The sequence below is a fragment of the Emys orbicularis genome, chromosome 1 (assembly GCF_028017835.1).
Source record: "Emys orbicularis isolate rEmyOrb1 chromosome 1, rEmyOrb1.hap1, whole genome shotgun sequence".
NCBI lineage: Eukaryota > Metazoa > Chordata > Testudines > Emydidae > Emys > Emys orbicularis.
Window position 1 is genome coordinate 256,631,090 of NC_088683.1, and position 15,653 is coordinate 256,646,742.

The following is a 15,653-nucleotide window of genomic DNA, read 5'->3' on the forward strand; positions in this document are numbered from 1 at the left end:
CTTGGACCACCTGTAATATTAATAGGAGGTATGTGATCCCACCTGTGACTCCAGTGAAAAGTAAGAATAGTCCAGTGGCCAGGGAGGCATGGTACTGGGTGGACTTATTTGAGATTGCATAGACATCAGTACGGGAGATAACATTTGTGGCTTTCTAGCTATCGGTACCATCTGCCTACCTTGTGACTGAATTGGAGAGCTTCTTCCCCATCAATGGTATGGAAAGGGGAGATTATGGTACCAGGTCTGCAACCATATGCACTACCACTGGTAACAACAACATTGCCGGCATCTGCACCAAGGGAAGTGTTGGTGCCAAAATGTCTGCATCCTTTTGCAGTAATGGTTAACCTGGCACTGAAAGGCACAAAATGTCTTTGGCAGCCTTATATGCCTCTGGCATCACCGATGTTGACAATGGTCGTTGCACTGCAATGTGTACTGAAGCTGAAATTGAGGCCACAGTAGAAATTGATGCTGGTGTTGCTCTCAATGTCACCAAAAGATGGCAGTGGAGTCGACAATTCCAACAAATAAGAATCAGTAGTCCATGGTATTGGGGAGCATTGAGCTGGAGCTTGAACTTCAGTGCCCAATCAGCTCCACAAGGCATCAGCTGAGGGAGACCAAGACTTCTTTGTAGAAGAAGTCTTCTTAGACTCTGAAGCCCGAGGAAGTTCTGAGAACTTGTGCTTCTTGATCATGGATAAGATTGTCTTCTTCCCAGCTCTGCTTGACAAGGACAGTCAAAGAGATAAGGAGGTGCACTCTGTGACATGCTGTATCTCGGGGGAACACCTTACACCCCCATGTTCATCCTTGTAAAATGATTGTGTGGTATCCAATGCAAAGTTTGTCATGTTGGGTGTCTTCAGAAGGCTCATGATGCACTGAACATGGTTGTTATAGTGATTGTTACAGTAATGTTACAGGTTATAATTTCATGTATGTAGTTATGAGGTTGAAAATGTATCTTCGTGGCTTAAAATAAGCCCAGGCAAAAACTCTTCAAGAGCAGAGAGGCAGTTCACACCTCATCAGGGCACATATGGGACAAACGCAGTCCAGCCTCACAGGAACAAAGGATGCTGGCCTAGACAGCAGCAAAAGAATCTGTTAGACTCTCGAGGGAGTCACCCCCCCTTTCTTTGGTCAGTTTGGAACTGCGATGAGGTAATGCTCACCTGAATCTGAAGGTTGGGGCAAAGCCAAGAGGGAAGAAAGGACATGATAAAAGGGAGAGACATTTGCCATGCTCTTCCTCTCTCTTCCACCTACATCTACAGACACCACACCAAGCGACTGAAGCGCTGATCAAAGGGGAGAGCCTGGCTGCAGTGCAACCAGCCAGCCTCTGGTGAGAAGCATCTAAGTTTGTAAGGACATTGAAAGTGTTAAGATCAGCTTAGAATGTGTTTTGCTTTTATTTCATTTGACCAAATCTGACTTGTTATGCTTTGACTTATAATCACTTAAAATCTATCTTTATAGTTAATAAATCTATTTATTTATTCTACTTGAAGCAGTGTGTTTGGTTTGAAGCATTTCAGAGACTCCCCTTGTGATAACAAGCCTGGTACATATCAATTTCTTTGTTAAATTGACAAACTCATAAGCTTGCAGTGTCCAGCGGGCATAACTGGACACCGCAAAATGGAGGTTCCTAGGGTTGTGTCTGGGAACTGAGATTGGCTAGTGTCATTCAGTTGCACAATCCAAGGAGCAGCTTACATGCCAGAGGCTGTGCGTGAACAGCCCAGAAGTGGGGGTTCACATAGCAGAGCAGGGTAAGGCTGGCTCTCAGAGTCCAGGATTGGAGTGGCCTAGCAGATCACGGTCCAGATAACACCAGAGGGGAACATCACACACTCCAATAAGGGGTAACATCTGCACCTGCCTGTACCAAATGTCTCTGCTCCAAAAAGGATCATAATACACTTTCCATCAAAAAAAATCTCTAAGTCTTGCTTCTCTTGATGTCTGGATTCTCTTCTTGAATGCTGTACAAATATGGCACTTCTTTATGATATAATTCTCTCCCCCAAACATTTAAAACAGTGGGAATGGGGCTCACTGAAAGGCACAGTTATCCTTCAGACAGAGCAGTGCTTGAAACCCAAAGATTTATGCATTGCTTGGTCCTGATACCAGGCATCAGACACCCGAAGAAAACAAGCAAAAAAGAAAACACAAAAATGTCGTAAATGTGAGTATCGCATACAGTATTATCTAATACTAAGAATTAACTAGTTACAGAAGAGTAAAGTTATCAGTAGAGAAAACGGAATTGTGGCATTCTGTATGCAATTACACAACAACTACTGACCATGGGTGATGAGAAGGAATTGAAGTAGGATCATGGAAGCTCTGCTCTTTATATCCTTGGACAGGAGCATGACCAGACACAGGGCGCATGCGCTGCCCTGAAGGATACCACTATGAGAAAATCTTCATCTTCAGTGCACTGGGTGCACACACACCTAATGTGGAACGGACAAGTTGTGATTAATTGGGGCCACATCTGTACAACTTATGAATTCTGGTTGATATTATGAAGTTATATTATAAAAAACTGCTGTATCATGAGTGCCTATATGCATATGGATCCACCGTTGCTGGCAGATGCTGTAGCAGGAACACACCAGACAGAGATACAGGACTTGTCTACACTAGTTACAGCAATGCAGTTGCACCGATGCACTGCGTCTTTGTAGTGCTTGTTGAAGACACTGCCTATGCCGACAGGAGCTTCTCCCATTGGCGTAGGTACTCTACCTCCCAGAAGCAATAGCTATGTCCACGGGAGAAACCTTCCTGTCAACATAGCGCTGTCTACACCAGGGGTTAGGTTGATATAACTGTGTCGTTCAGGGGTGTGGATTGTCCACACCCCTGACCAACGCAAGTTTGTAGCATAGACCAGGGCATACTGAGGTGGTGCTTAAGACTCAATGAGCCTATTCAGGTGCAAACACCTAGGAATAATAGGTGAGCTGCATCCTTAGAAAACCAGTTTAGCTGACTCCTCTGAAAGGAGGAAGGAAGGAAGGAAGGAAGAAGCTGTAGAAAGTTACTCAAAAGATAGAACAAAGGAAGCCAGGGAGGGTTAAATAGCAAGCCACATAGGAACAGAGGGAGCCAGACAGGAGGAAGAGGAAAGCATTGTGCAGGAGAGACCAAGGTCTCCCAGCATAAAGCAGTCTCATGTGTCAGTAGTGTCCCTGCCCATTTTCCTGAACCCAGATGGCCCTAAGGACTCTGGACAACCCAAATGACTCAGACCCCAGCCCAAAGAATACCCTTCAGTGGTGAGGAAACTGAGGCAGGGTTTTTTTGTATAGTGTTTACTGTATTGTATGATCAGTGCTTCCCTGTGCATTGTATGATTAAGTATAAAAGAGCATTAACATATTGGATTCTGGGCAAAGTGTGTGTTAGTTGCTTCACGAGTGCTGTGTGCCCTGACAGTGTTTAACTGTAACCGGACGCTTCACAGCTTTTGGATGGAGTTCTGGGAGAGGGTAGTTTAAGTACAAGGGAATCTGAATGGTACCACTGCACCTAGAGAGACTGGTGGATAGCAGCTGCTAGCTTTCAGGATGGGGTGATAGACGGAGTCTGAGCCCTAAGAGTATGCCAAGGGACCCCAAGTTTGGGGCAGTGGCTGGACTCCATTCAGGCTCCAGGAGCTTACAACACCCAGGGGATGTAGATGGATCCAGAGCAACGGAGGCTTGGATTCCCCTCACAGCAGTCCTTGTGAGTAGCTGGAAGGAAATGCTTGATAGGTTCTGTGACACATGCAATCACTTGGAGAAGAAATTTCATTAGCTGTAGGATTGCCTGGGCCAAGCCAGAGCTAAGAGGATCATCAGCACAGATCTGGCTTGATTTTCTTGAAAACTCTTGGTATGACAGGAATTGCTGGTTATATATACAGCAGCCCCATAGACCATGATATGAAGAATGCATCTACTTGACCCCCTGTGGAACAGAATTTTTTGCACTTCATGTTCTTTTCAGCTGCAAACTGAACTCTATGTCCGGGAATCCCCGTTGGTTGAACAATGTCAGGGTGAGGGGGCGCTTTACTAACCATTAGTGGTTTAGCAGTCTGCTAACATATTTTGTAACCCTGGTAGATGAAGGACTGAAATTGTTACTTGATAGGATATCCAATTCCACAGGATTGCCACTCTGGGGACACTAGGATGAAGGTGGTGCTTCCCTTCCCCTCGCCCAAGGTGGGCTTGGGAGACAGCTGCAGAGAGAAGCCAGCCAGAAACTTCAACTGGAAGAGCAGAAGCAGCCAAAGCAGAGACTTCAGACATTGAGAACTTTCCAGTTTTGACTGGATTTTCTCTGCCCCGTGCTAATTGGCTGTTTGCTTCATCCTCCCCACCACCATCACTCTCTTCAACTTAGCTTCATTCCATACCTGTCCCTCTTACACTCTTCTCTCCTGTTCCCTTTACCCCTCCTTTTCTTCCCATTTACCTTATCCCCTCTTAGGTAAACCCACCCATGTTACCCAAGAACACCTCTCTTGCGCTCCCTCTTTCCCCCCCCCCCCCCCCCACCTGGCTCCATAAAGTGCTGTTGCAGAGTGAATTGCTTCCCTCTGGGCTCTTGCAAATGGTGAGGACAGGGACTTGTGTGTGATAATGGGGAAAAGCCACCCTGGGGGCAAGCGCCCCTGCATACTTCTCACCACACCCAACAATACCCTCTACACTTCGCCCCTTCCAAAAAAAGTAGTACTCAGTGGAATTAGTAGCCCACTCAGTACAAAAAGAATGTAGAGGGAATTTTGGCTGAGACCTCTCAGGAAGGAATGACAGAAAGCGCAGCAGAGGAATGCTTCAGTAAAGAAGCAGGAGCCTTAGAACTTGAGGCAGTGCCAGTAGCTGCCAGGGCATTTTTTTTGGTAGAGAACTGCTAGGAGTCAGATGAATCCTGCCTGTCTTGGTCTCAGGAAAGCCCCATAGACTTATTTAAAAGGAAAACCTTTATGCAAGTATAAAGTCTGTTTTAAAAACAAAATGACAAAATACATTTCTTGGTGATATGCTGCTCACCAAGACAAAATAAACATTGAGTGTCCATCATTGAAAGGAACAGCTGCCTCACAGAAACCGTATTTCAAAATGAGGGATTTTTGATCAGCCATGAGACTGAAGACCGAGTATCAGGCGAAGAAAAGTTAAAAAATAAATAAAAAATTCACACAACTAAAGCTTACATAAATATTCCCACACTAATTAACCCAAACTAAAGATAACTATACAATTTTTCCTGAAGAAGCACAAGTACAACATATGGGCACTACTCTCTCTGTTCCATCTCACAGCCATGGTCATTGGCCTTGTTCCACCTTTTATGCCCTCAGGTTGGTGGGATAGTGCAGGCGAGGCCCAATGGACACTACGAACCAGAATTCCAATTTCAAGCGCATGCACACCAGAAGTGAAATACATATAGACAAGCACTCAAAGAATGGTAAATTATTTTAAACAAATGTATGGTAATGCTGCCAGTCTATTTCAATTACAGTAACTCCTCACTTAACGTCCTCCCGCTTAACATTGTTTCAAAGTTACGTCGCTGCTCAATTAGGGAACATGCTCCTTTAAAGTTGTGCAATGCTCCCTTATACCGTCATTTGGCTGCCTGCTCTGTCCACTGCTTGTAAGATTCTGTGGAAGAGCAGCAACTTTACAAGGGAGCATTGCACAAGTTCCTCTTCTCTGCCTCCTCCCCCTCTCTCTCAGCGCTTCCCCCACCACTGTTTGGAGGCGCCTAGGACTTTCTGGGAGGGCAGGGGAGGAGCAGAGATGCGGCTGCTCTGGAGAGGAAGTGAAGTGGGGGTGGGAAGAGGTGGGCCTGGAGTGGAGCAGGGACAGGAAGAGGCGGGCCTGGAGCATCCCCCAGCAAAGTCAGCACCTGTTCTTCTCCAGGGAAGTTGCCGCTGCTGCTGCAAAGGTGCTTCCTAGCGTCCTTGCCTGCAGCGGGCTGTGCCTGTGTGGGGTAAGCCAAGGGCACTTCCCAACCACAGTACAGTACTGTACAGTATATAATGCCTTTTGTCTGCCCCCCCCAAATTTCTTTGGAACCTAACCCCCTGCATTTACATTAAATCTTATGGGGAAATTGGATTTGTTTAACATCGTTTCACTTAAAGTTGCATTTTTCAGGAACATAACTACAATGTTAAGTGAGGAGTTACTGTACTTTTGTAATTTGAATGTCAAATGCTGATTTGCAACTGAAAACTATAGCTGAAATTAAAGAAAAAATAAAGAGTCTTCAAAGTTTTTCTGTTAAAGATGGTAAGTTTATTAATTGAACAGTGCTTCAGGTGGTAGATTTTTTTAGATTTCATTAGCAAGTTAAGAAATTCTACAATACATATTTAATGTGCATTTTTCTATTTTTGACTCACAAAAATGGTATTTGATATGGCAGTGTAATACTAGATGTAAAATGTTGACAAATTACATCTTTCTATTTTAATAAAAACATTTGTGTTTTTTTTAAATAGAAAAAATCACAAGCTAAATCTTCATAGTTTGTCAGAGTAAACTACATTCTGTTAGCTCATTCTATGACATTTAAAGAGCGGGCTTTCACAAGGTTTACTCTACTATACAGACTAAATTATAAGAATTTGTTAAAACAGAAGCACATACATATAACATCACAAATTAAAAACATTTTTATATTAATATATCACTTTAAGAAGTTTGCATTTTATTCAGTATAAACTTAAAGTTTTGAGTTATGCATGTTCTCAAAACATATCCAAATTGTCCCTTCTTTTGTGCAACATAATTGACACAAAATCATTTTTAATGTAGAATAAGTTATCTACATTCATCCTAAAGAACTTTTAGAGAGTCACTGAAATGTTTTCATATCTATTTTCAGTTCTGAAATATTTAGGCTCTCTTTTTCTACTATTTTATTGTGGTCTAAATTAATTTAAAAAGTGTAAACAATCAGTATAACAATAATCAATAACAGGAGATGTTGATAATTGGTGTCAGTCTTAAAAACAATTTAAAAGTCAGGACACCATATGTTCACAGTTAACTTTTAGTCACAAATGTAGTCAATAAATATGAGAACAAATTAAAATGAATTAAAGTTACAATCCTAAGCAAATACATAACATCTGCTTTAAGAGGCATAACAAAAATCAAAAGTACAGTATAATACAATACTGGCTGTATCACTTGGGGATATATATTTTAATGCTTAAAATAGCTGAAAGCTAGAGTTATTAAACCCCCATCTCTGCCTTAAAGGGCTAGAGTTTACACACTACGGTATATATGGTTTGTGACTGATGTCAGACCAGCATATTAACTCTTGAATGTATAACCAACTTTCTCAAGAGTTATTTTAAGAAGGTACCATGGGCACCATAAAATAACTTGAATTTTCTTTTTTTTCCTTCCCCTCTTTTTCTTTCTTTTTTTAAAAACAAAAACAAAATTTTGTGATGAATGAACAGTAGAGGATGAAAATCAATGTAATAAAAAGGCACATACAGGCAAAATATTCAAGGCGATTGCATGATGCAATATTTAAAAAAATAATTTCTACTCTGTGTAACTGATTGGATCAAAATCAAAAGTTATTCTGGCCGATTCTAATATGTGACAAAGTTTTGTAAAAGCTGTGCAATCATTAAAATACCAACCTTTTTTTATGTAGTGTTTTGTTTCTTAAAATCAGTATAAGGCTCAGAACCAAGTGCATGTTTAGAGGAATATCAAAACCTCCTGTTTTCTAGCTGCATAGAAACACAATGAGCAATGAGGAGATTCTTTCCAAAGAAAATTTATTATTTCCGTACAAGTCTTGTCAGATACTTGATCGTCTTTCTGGTCTTGGTACACATTTCATAGTTGCAGCTCTCCACAGTGCTGGGGCAAGCAAAAGGCTTAGAGTAGTTACACTCAAAATAAGGAGATATACCTGAAAATTGGAGATCAGAATGGCATTACTTCTCTACAGTTCATATTCATAGTTATTCAATAAACTAAGGAAGGTGTGGGAAGGTTAATGAGGTATGCCAATTAGGAAATTTCTGGACCACTTTTCACAGAGGCCTCAGATAGGCCTCTAACTCTGTGCCTGCAATTGCACATGCAAATGTATACACATATTAAGTAGTGAAATGCAAATAATTATTGGTATATTTACAGGACAATTTTAAAAATGCAATCCATGGGATTCAATAAGGGACAAGACCAAAGGCCAAGTACCAACTACACTCAAAAATTCTATATTTGATGTTAATTAACACCAAAGTGTGCTAGCTATTTCACAGATAAAAATCAAGCCATAATCCATACCCTGAGTGCTTACATTCATTCTAAAAGGTATAACTATATGACTGTACATCCTGAAAAGTTTAAAATAGTTACTTTTAATTCAAAAATCAGAAAAAAGCTGTTTAAGTCTTTAAAAATTGATAGTTTATTTTTGGAAATTTAAGTGCTATACCTTGACTTATAGATATAGATATAATAGGCATCACAGAAACCTGGTGGACTGAGAGCAATCAATGGGACACAATCATTCCGGGGTACAAAATATATCGGAAGGACAGAACAGGCCGTGCAGGGGGAGGAGTGGCACTATATGTTAAAGAAAGTGTAGATTCAAATGAAGTAAAAATCTTAAGCGAATCCACAGGTTCCATAGAGTCTCTATGGATAGAAATTTCATGCTCTAGTAAAAATATAACATTAGGGATCTATTATCGACCACCTGACCAGGACAGTAATAGTGATGATGAAATGCTAAGGGAAATTAGAGAGGCTATCAAAATAAAGAACCCAATAATAGTGGGGGATTTCAATTATCCCCATATTGACTGGGAACATTTCACTTCAGGACGAAATGCAGAGATAAAATTTCTCGATACTTTAAATGACTGCTTCATGGAGCAGCTGGTACGGGAACCCACAAGGGGAGAGGCGACTCTAGATTTAATCCTGAGTGGAGCGCAGGAGCTGGTCCAAGAGGTAACTATAGCGGGACCGCTTGGAAATAGTGACCATAATACAATAGCATTCAACATCCCTGTGGTGGGAAGAACACCTCAACTGCCCAACACTGTGGCCTTTAATTTCAAAAGGGGGAACTATACAAAAATGAGGGGGTTAGTTAGACAAAAGTTAAAAGGTTCAGTGACTAAAGTGAAATCCCTGCAAGTTGCGTGGGCCCTTTTTAAAGACACCATAATAGAGGCTCAACTTCAATGTATACCCCAAATTAAGAAAAACAGTAAAAGAACTAAAAAAGAGCCACCGTGGCTTAACAACCATGTAAAAGAAGCAGTGAGAGATAAAAAGACTTCCTTTAAAAAGTGGAAGTCAAATCCTAGTGAGGCAAATAGAAAGGAGCACAAACACTGCCAACTTAAGTGCAAGAGTGTAATAAGAAAAGCCAAAGAGGAGTTTGAAGAACGGCTAGCCAAAAACTCCAAAGGTAATAACAAAATGTTTTTTAAGTACATCAGAAGCAGGAAGCCTGCTAAACAACCAGTGGGGCCCCTTGACGATGAAAATACAAAAGGAGCGCTTAAAGATGATAAAGTCATTGCGGAGAAACTAAATGGATTCTTTGCTTCAGTCTTCACGGCTGAGGATGTTAGGGAGATTCCCAAACCTGAGCTGGCTTTTGTAGGTGACAAATCTGAGGAACTGTCACAGATTGAAGTATCACTAGAGGAGGTTTTGGAATTAATTGATAAACTCAACATTAACAAGTCACCGGGACCAGATGGCATTCACCCAAGAGTTCTGAAAGAACTCAAATGTGAAGTTGCGGAACTATTAACTAAGGTTTGTAACCTGTCCTTTAAATCGGCTTCGGTACCCAATGACTGGAAGTTAGCTAATGTAACGCCAATATTTAAAAAGGGCTCTAGGGGTGATCCCGGCAATTACAGACCGGTAAGTCTAACGTTGGTACCGGGCAAATTAGTTGAAACAATAGTAAAGAACAAAATTGTCAGACACATAGAAAAACATAAACTCTTGAGCAATAGTCAACATGGTTTCTGTAAAGGGAAATCGTGTCTTACTAATCTATTAGAGTTCTTTGAAGGGGTCAACAAACATGTGGACAAGGGGGATCCGGTGGACATAGTGTACTTAGATTTCCAGAAAGCCTTTGACAAGGTCCCTCACCAAAGGCTCTTACGTAAATTAAGCTGTCATGGGATAAAAGGGAAGGTCCTTTCATGGATTGAGAACTGGTTAAAGGACAGGGAACAAAGGGTAGGAATTAATGGTAAATTCTCAGAATGGAGAGGGGTAACTAGTGGTGTTCCCCAAGGGTCAGTCCTAGGACCTATCCTATTCAATTTATTCATAAATGATCTGGAGAAAGGGGTAAACAGTGAGGTGGCAAAGTTTGCAGATGATACTAAACTACTCAAGATAGTTAAGACCAAAGCAGATTGTGAAGAACTTCAAAAAGATCTCACAAAACTAAGTGATTGGGCAACAAAATGGCAAATGAAATTTAATGTGGATAAATGTAAAGTAATGCACATTGGAAAAAATAACCCCAACTATACATACAACATGATGGGGGCTAATTTAGCTACAACGAGTCAGGAAAAAGATCTTGGCGTCATCGTGGATAGTTCTCTAAAGATGTCCACGCAGTGTGCAGAGGCGGTCAAAAAAGCAAACAGGATGTTAGGAATCATTAAAAAGGGGATAGAGAATAAGACTGAGAATATATTATTGCCCTTATATAAATCCATGGTTCGCCCACATCTCGAATACTGTGTACAGATGTGGTCTCCTCACCTCAAAAAAGATATTCTAGCACTAGAAAAGGTTCAGAAAAGAGCAACTAAAATGATTAAGGGTTTAGAGAGGGTCCCATATGAGGAAAGATTAAAGAGGCTAGGACTCTTCAGTTTGGAAAAGAGAAGACTAAGGGGGGACATGATAGAGGTATATAAAATCATGAGTGATGTTGAGAAAGTGGATAAGGAAAAGTTATTTACTTATTCCCATAATACAAGAACTAGGGGTCACCAAAAGAAATTAATAGGCAGCAGGTTTAAAACAAATAAAAGGAAGTTCTTCTTCACGCAGCGCACAGTCAACTTGTGGAACTCCTTACCTGAGGAGGTTGTGAAGGCTAGGACTATAACAATGTTTAAAAGGGGACTGGATAAATTCATGGTGGCTAAGTCCATAAATGGCTATTAGCCAGAATAGGTAAGAATGGTGTCCCTAGCCTCTGTTCGTCAGAGGATGGAGATGGATGGCAGGAGAGAGATCACTTGATCATTGCCTGTTAGGTTCACTCCCTCTGGGGCACCTGGCATTGGCCACTGTCGGTAGACAGATACTGGGCTAGATGGACCTTTGGTCTGACCCAGTACGGCCTTTCTTATGTTCTTATGTTCTTATGTTGACTTAAGTAAAGCTTTTGATCTTGCATGACCGTCTCATAAAAAAAACTATGGGAAATATAGCCTAGATGGAGCTACTCTAAAGGTGGGTGCATAACTGGTTGGAAAACCATTCTCAGAGAGTAGATATTAGTGGTTCACAGTCAAGCTGGAAGGGCATATCGAGTGGGGTCTGGCAGGGATTGGACCTAGGTTCGGTTCAATATCTTTATAAATTATTTAGATAATGGCACAGAGTGTACACGTATAAAGTTTGCAGACGATACCAAGTGCTTTGGAGAATAGGATTAAAATTCAAAATGATCTGGACAAACTGGAGAAATGGTCTGAAGTAAATAGGATGAAATTCAATAAGGACAAATGCAAAGTACTCCATTTAGGAAGGAACGCTCAATTGCACACATACAAAATGGGAAATGACCGCGTAGGAAGGAGTACTGCGGAAAGGGATCTGGGGTTAAAGTGGATCACAAGCTAAATATGAGTCAGCAGTGTAACAATGTTGCAAAAAAAGCAAACATTCTGGGATGTATCAGTAAGAGTGTTGTAAGCAAGACACAAGAAGTAATTCTTCCACTCCATTCCATGCTGATAAGGCCTCAATTGGAGCATTGTGTCCAGTTCTGGGTGCCATATTTCAGGAAAGATGTGAACAAATTGGAGAAATTCCAGAGAAGAGCAACAAAAATGATTAAAAGTCTAGAACTAATGACTTCTGAGGAAAGATTCAAAAAATTGGGTTTGTTTAGTCTGGAGAAGAGAAGACTGAGGGGGGAGATGATAAGTTTTCAAGTACATAAAAGGTTGTTACAAGGATGAGGTGAAAAATTGTTCTCCTTAATCTCTGAGGATAGGACAAGAAGCAGTGGGCTTAAATTGCAGCAAGTTTAGGTTGGACATTAGGAAAAACTTCCAAACTGTCAGGGTGGCTATGCACTGGAATAAATTGCCTAGGGAGGTTATGGAATCTCTGTCACTGGAGGTTTTTAAGAACAGGTTAGACAAACACCTGTCAGGAACAGCCTAGTTATTACTTAGTCCTGCCTTGAGTGTAGGGGTCTGGACTAGATGACCTATTGAGGTCCCTTTCAATCCTAGACTTCTATGATTCTATGTAAAATCATCTGGGGGAACAAAGATAGGAAAGGTGCCATAATTCTTGGTCTCAGAGCTTACAAAAATAAGCAACAAGAACTCCATGCACACACAAGCGGGCCCCAAACTTTCATTGTGATCTCCGTTTGCACAGGCTGCAACTATTTTACAAAAGTGCAGTTTTTATAACTTCATGTTATGGAGGGGAGCATAGGGCCATTAGTCAGAATGCCTATATAATACACTATGTTTTTATGTCTCCCTTATATTTAACTGGCCCCATCAACTATACAGCCTACTGCTATCGCAGAATAAAGTTCTTTAGCTCAAGTAGTAGATTTATTTATATTGTTTTTTGTGCTGCGATTGTGGGCTCAATTTCTATTGACAAATTTATTACATTTGCAGCCACAGTTCATTACAGCTCATACAACAAGCTTTCCCTCTAGAGAACAAGGTTCTAATAGCTTGAAAATGCATCTGATGGTCTCACTGTAGTGCATGTTTTCATAACTTATGGGAAAGCTGGTCATTTTTGCTTAAAGGATTTAAGCCGACAGGTTTTGTAAATCAAGATTAAGGCATGCTGACAGATAAGTTTGGGAAACTAGTACGTCTCCTGTCCACACTCTCTGTAGCTGTAGCCCACTGTTATTTCATTAGTCCTTTTCAATAACTATCAGTTACATATATATCTATGATATTTTAAAGGGTCTTCAATCTTAGCTTTAATAATTTGGGTGTCATCAGAAATTCTCCATCAAGTACAAAACTTTATAGCTGTTAATTCTTTATAGAATTAAAGACTGTGCTAAATTAAAACAAGTTACCCAAAAGGGAAAGATAAGTTATTTAGATAAGTTATATTTATGAAAGACTTGCATGCATCAAATATCTTCTGATTTATGCAGGCCTATTTCATTTAGTCAGCGTGTGCAAGATGATACCAAAAGATTACCAATTTACACTGTATGTTTCAGATACAATATAGTGTCAAAACCCAATCAACTACTCAGTTACTAAAAATGAAGGGAACATCTATAAATAGCTCACCTCTCGAGAAATGATCCCTGCTCTGCGTGCTCTACTTCCCAGAACAAAAGAAAACTCACTGACTTGTGCCAGCCCTGCTGAGACAATCCATTTGATATACTGGCTGCTCTTTGGAAGAATCAGAGAAAGGACAAGCACTGCCAAAACAAACTTTAGAAAACAGTTTGTTTTTAGAAGTATGGTAGATAAAACAGCATGCTCTCTGTAATCAATACAACAACAGTTATACCAGGTATTCTATTACCGTGTATTGTTTCAGAAGACCATTGTGCTGTTCAACAGTTACTATGCATTTAAACACTTAAATCAGACTGTTCACTAGCAGCTGTCCTTTATACAGTCTAAAAGTAGTACAGAATTTGGTATAGTGAAAGTATTTGATAATGCTTGCATACATCCCACAAAATCTAGACACATGGATGTCAATCTAAATTTAACTGCCTCCTTTAATGTTAAAAAGTCCCATTAAATACTGGAGTCTCACATCAAAATATAACACTAAGTAAAAATTACAGAATATATAGCAAAAACTGATATTAAATACATTCTTCAGTAATAACACTTTACATATTTCCCTAGTTCACAGGGGTGTTGCAAGGATAAATACATCAAATACTGTGAAGTGCTTTGAGATCTACTGATGAAAAGTACTAGGTATTATTAATTATTATAATAAAAACATTTACTATATCTCACAGACACACACAGTATTCAGAAGAAATCTTTGCCAAAATGACAATTCTATATTTAAGCATGTATGTTTAAATATTATGTGTATTATATGGCATGCAGCACTTAAAATACCTATGTTATCAAAGGATAAAGAAAAAAAAAGATACCTTCATTATTACCACTGATAATGTAAGAAATAGCAAGACTGTGAGTTCATATATTACAAAGGTGGGGAAAACATGAAGCCCTGTAAGAGAAACCGAGAATGGGTTACAAATATTATTGCTTTACCATATCATTTTCCAGTAATAGTGAATATAACATAAGAACATTTACATGTACATTTCTAAACAAACATAGGATGATGAAATCCTGACTGGTTTTCTTTTTAATAGTTTCTCTTAAATACATCTGTGGAAATCACTGGAACAACATAGTTATGTTACAAGATAATTGTGATTTCTTTTGCTTTTGTTTAGTTGGTTGTTCTGGGGGGAAAGCTACAAGATTAGGAAAGATTTCTTAACTTGTAAAGTAACTGGAGTTCTTCAAACGTTTGTCCCTATGCGTGTTCCACTTTAGGTGTGCATATGCCCCAGGCCCCTTTGATCAGAGATTTTTTGGTAGGTGATAGCAATGCTTGTTTGGTCCATGCACACACCCGAGCTATCCTCATGCTTTGTACCAAGGGTTACTCCTGGGAGAATTCTGCACTACTGCATATGTGCATAATTAACGAGATGCACATATTTTTATTGGTGCAGAAAAAAGCTTCTGCCAAAATGTTGCTGCAGTTCCGCATTTTGCCCACCAGAGGGCACTGTGGTGATTGGGAGCTGCTGCTGTGTCCTGACAGCTAGGAAAGACAAAGAACCTGCCTTCTTCACAGCGTCTTCAGATCAGGTCAGGAGACAGGGGCGCATAAAGGCTAGTGGGAGGACAGAATGGGGCAGGGGCTGAATGGGAGTGGTGGCACAGGGCCACATGGTGATGGGGGAAGGGATGCAGAACCACATAGGGACGGGGGTGGCTGAATGGGGGCACAGAGACACATGGGGACAGGGGGAGGTGGTACAGGGACACATATGGATGGGGGAGTGGATGTCTGAGTGGGGGTGGAGGGACACATGGGTGTGCAGGAACACATGGGGACAGGGACAGATGTGCCTGACTGAATGGGAGAGGCTAGGGGTCAGCCAAGGTCTGCATGTGGAAGCTCCCTAATAATCCTTCCCTGCCCCACAAAAACACCTGTTCCATATTTTTCCCCACACACATACCTAACAACCCTCCAAGTTCACACCCAGGCTGCTTCCCAGTAATTTACTTCCCTCTCCCTCAGCTCCTCCATTACCCCTGACTCTCCCAAGCCTTTGCA

At 40.7% G+C, this 15,653-nt stretch overlaps 1 protein-coding gene across 1 annotated transcript in view; it reads right to left on the reverse strand.

The window, feature by feature from the left end:
* Nucleotides 1–7,602: 7,602 nt before the first annotated feature.
* Nucleotides 7,603–15,653, reverse strand: part of TMCO3 (transmembrane and coiled-coil domains 3) — a 55,944-nt gene continuing 47,893 nt past the window's right edge. The window contains exons 10-12 of the mRNA XM_065422251.1: nt 14,443–14,522; nt 13,604–13,753; nt 7,603–7,983 (exon numbers count right to left, since the gene is read on the reverse strand). Of these exons, the coding sequence (XP_065278323.1) occupies nt 7,870–7,983; nt 13,604–13,753; nt 14,443–14,522 (344 nt within the window). The 3' untranslated portion in view covers nt 7,603–7,869. The remainder of the gene's footprint in view (nt 7,984–13,603; nt 13,754–14,442; nt 14,523–15,653) is intronic.